Raw genomic sequence first — 2,483 nt, 5'->3', positions numbered from 1 at the left:
ACCCTAAGTGGATCCTGAGCTTCATGGATCAATGAATGGATGTAAAGGAGAATGGTCATGGAGAGGGGATGGGTCCTGTGGGGAGGGAAGTAAGATGGATGGAGAATGGATGGGAGATCCTGGATTGGATGGATGGATGGGTAGAGTGGGGTTCCTGGAAAGGGTCAATGGGTGGCTGGGTGGCTGGGTGATTGGTGCATGGATGGATGGATGGACGGGATGAACAAAATAACAAGAGGAAGGAAGTATGGATGGAACAATAGAAGAAAGTGTGGGATGGAGTGACGGATGAGTGGTTGGAGAACAGATAGATAGTTGGGTGTGTGGATGGATAGAGGTTTCATGGGTTGGAGGGATGAGACGGATGGGTCAATGGATGGATGGGTGGACATATTTATGGATGGGTGGACATGTTTATGGATGGGTGCAGGTTGGGATGAGTCTGTGGCTGGTTTGTACCCTGGATGAGTGGAGCAGGGGATTGGGGTTGAAGATGAAAGAACAGACAGGGGACTGAATATGGCCGGAGAGATGATGGATGGACAGAAGGACAGGCAGGTGGTGAATCTCTACATCTTGCCTTGTCCTATCTCCACACAGCCTCTCCCTCGGAGGCTCCGCCAGCTGAGGACTCCCCAGCTGAGGCCCAGAAACATGAACACCAACAAACTGAGGTCCCCCCGGTGCGGGCAGTGCTGGGGGAGCTGAGGGTCTCCAGTGTCACCCCCAGCTCCGTGGGGCTGCAGTGGAGTGTCCCCGAGGGCCCCTTTGACTCCTTCACACTGCAGTACCGGGATGCCCAGGGCCAGCCCCAGGCCCTGCCCATCGATGGCAGGTCCCGCTCGGTGACGGTGCCGGGGCTGTCCCCGTCCCGCCGGTACCGTTTCCACCTCTATGGGCTGCGGGGCGGGAAGAGGATCGACCATGTCTCCACTGAGGCTGTCACAGGTGAGGGAGAAAGTCAGAGAGTTGAGGGTGGGTGGGTGAATGGAGGGATGCGTGGAGTGTTGATGAGAGGGATGGATAGTGGGATGAAGGGTTTGAGAGATGGCAGATGGGTGATGGATTGGATGGAGGGATGGAGGAACCAAGAGGGTGATGGATCATGGGTGGATGATGGCTGGATGAATGTCCAGATGATGGGTGGATGAGTGACAGGATAAAGAGCAAGGATGGACATAAATAAAAGAGGAAGGACAGATTGATGGAACAGTAGAAAGAGATATCAGATAGAGTGATGGATGTATAATGGATGGAAGTGGGGATGGGTGGATGGATTGATGGATGGATGTAAGCAGGAATGGAAGGGTGGGTGATCAGGTGACTAATTGGACAATTAATGACTTAATGTGTGTTTGGAGCCTAAGTAGGTCCTGGGGTTCATGGATCCATGAACTGGTGTGAGGGAGAAGGGTCATGGAGATGGGATGGGTCCTGTGGGGTGGGAAGAGAGGTGGATGGAGAAAGGCTGGGGGCTTCTGGATTGGAGGGATGAGTGTGGTGCTCTTGGGATGGATGGCTGGATGGGTGGATTGATCAATGGATGGATGCATGCATAGGCCCTTATGGGTTTCTTGTATGGGTGTATAGATGGATGGAATGGACAGAAAAACAAGAGGAAGGAAGGACTGATGGTGAAATGCAAGAAGGGGGGATGGAGTCATGAATGAGTGAGTGAAGAATGGATAGATGGATGGATGGATGGATGGGTGGACATGTTTACGGATGGGTGCAGGTTGGGATGAGTCTGGCTGGTTTGTACCCTGGATGAGTGAGGGGAAGGGTGAGAGGGGTGTGCAAGGACAGACGGGAGGATGAATGTGGCTGGAGAGTTGATGGGTGCACAGAAGGAGAGGCTTGTGGTAGATCTCCACATCTTGCCTTGACCCATCTCCACACAGTACCAGCCTCACCCTCGGAGGCTCCTCCAACTGAGGACTCCCCAGCTGAGGACCACGAACATGAACACCAACAAACTGAGGTCCCCCCGGTGCGGGCAGTGCTGGGGGAGCTGAGGGTCTCCAGCGTCACCCCCAGCTCCGTGGGGCTGCAGTGGAGCGTCCCCGAGGGCCCCTTTGACTCCTTCACACTGCAGTACCGGGATGCCCAGGGCCAGCCCCAGGCCCTGCCCATCGATGGCGGGTCCCGCTCGGTGACGGTGCCAGGGCTGTCCCCGTCCCACCGGTACCGCTTCCACCTCTATGGGCTGCGGGGCGGGAAGAGGATCGACCGCGTCTCCACTGATGCTGTCACAGGTGAGGGGGAAAGTGAGAGGGATGGATTGATCAAGTGATGGAGGGATCAAGGGATCTCAGCCCCATCTCATTCCCACCCACCTTCGAGAACAAACTGTCCTTGGTAACATCCAAACAACCATTGACCCTTCAACCACCTAATGACCAACACCTGCCATCATCCACCATCATCTTCATCATTCCCCATCACCATAATGATCCTCACCCATCAGCATTATTCTCATTCAT

The 2,483-nt window shown here is 54.8% G+C and overlaps 1 protein-coding gene across 1 annotated transcript; it reads left to right on the top strand.

The window, feature by feature from the left end:
• Positions 1-600: 600 nt before the first annotated feature.
• Positions 601-2,255, top strand: LOC113942099 (tenascin-X-like; the record flags this gene model as incomplete). The annotated part of the gene is made up of 2 exons (XM_027633237.1): positions 601-948; positions 1,902-2,255. Coding segments are annotated over 2 exons (702 nt in total), but the record flags the coding sequence as incomplete, so codon positions are not given.
• Positions 2,256-2,483: the final 228 nt, after the last annotated feature.

The sequence above is a fragment of the Corapipo altera genome, unplaced genomic scaffold (assembly GCF_003945725.1).
Source record: "Corapipo altera isolate COAL_440 unplaced genomic scaffold, ASM394572v1 57294, whole genome shotgun sequence".
NCBI classification, from domain to species: domain Eukaryota; kingdom Metazoa; phylum Chordata; class Aves; order Passeriformes; family Pipridae; genus Corapipo; species Corapipo altera.
This window is presented reverse-complemented; position numbering and strand designations above follow the sequence as displayed.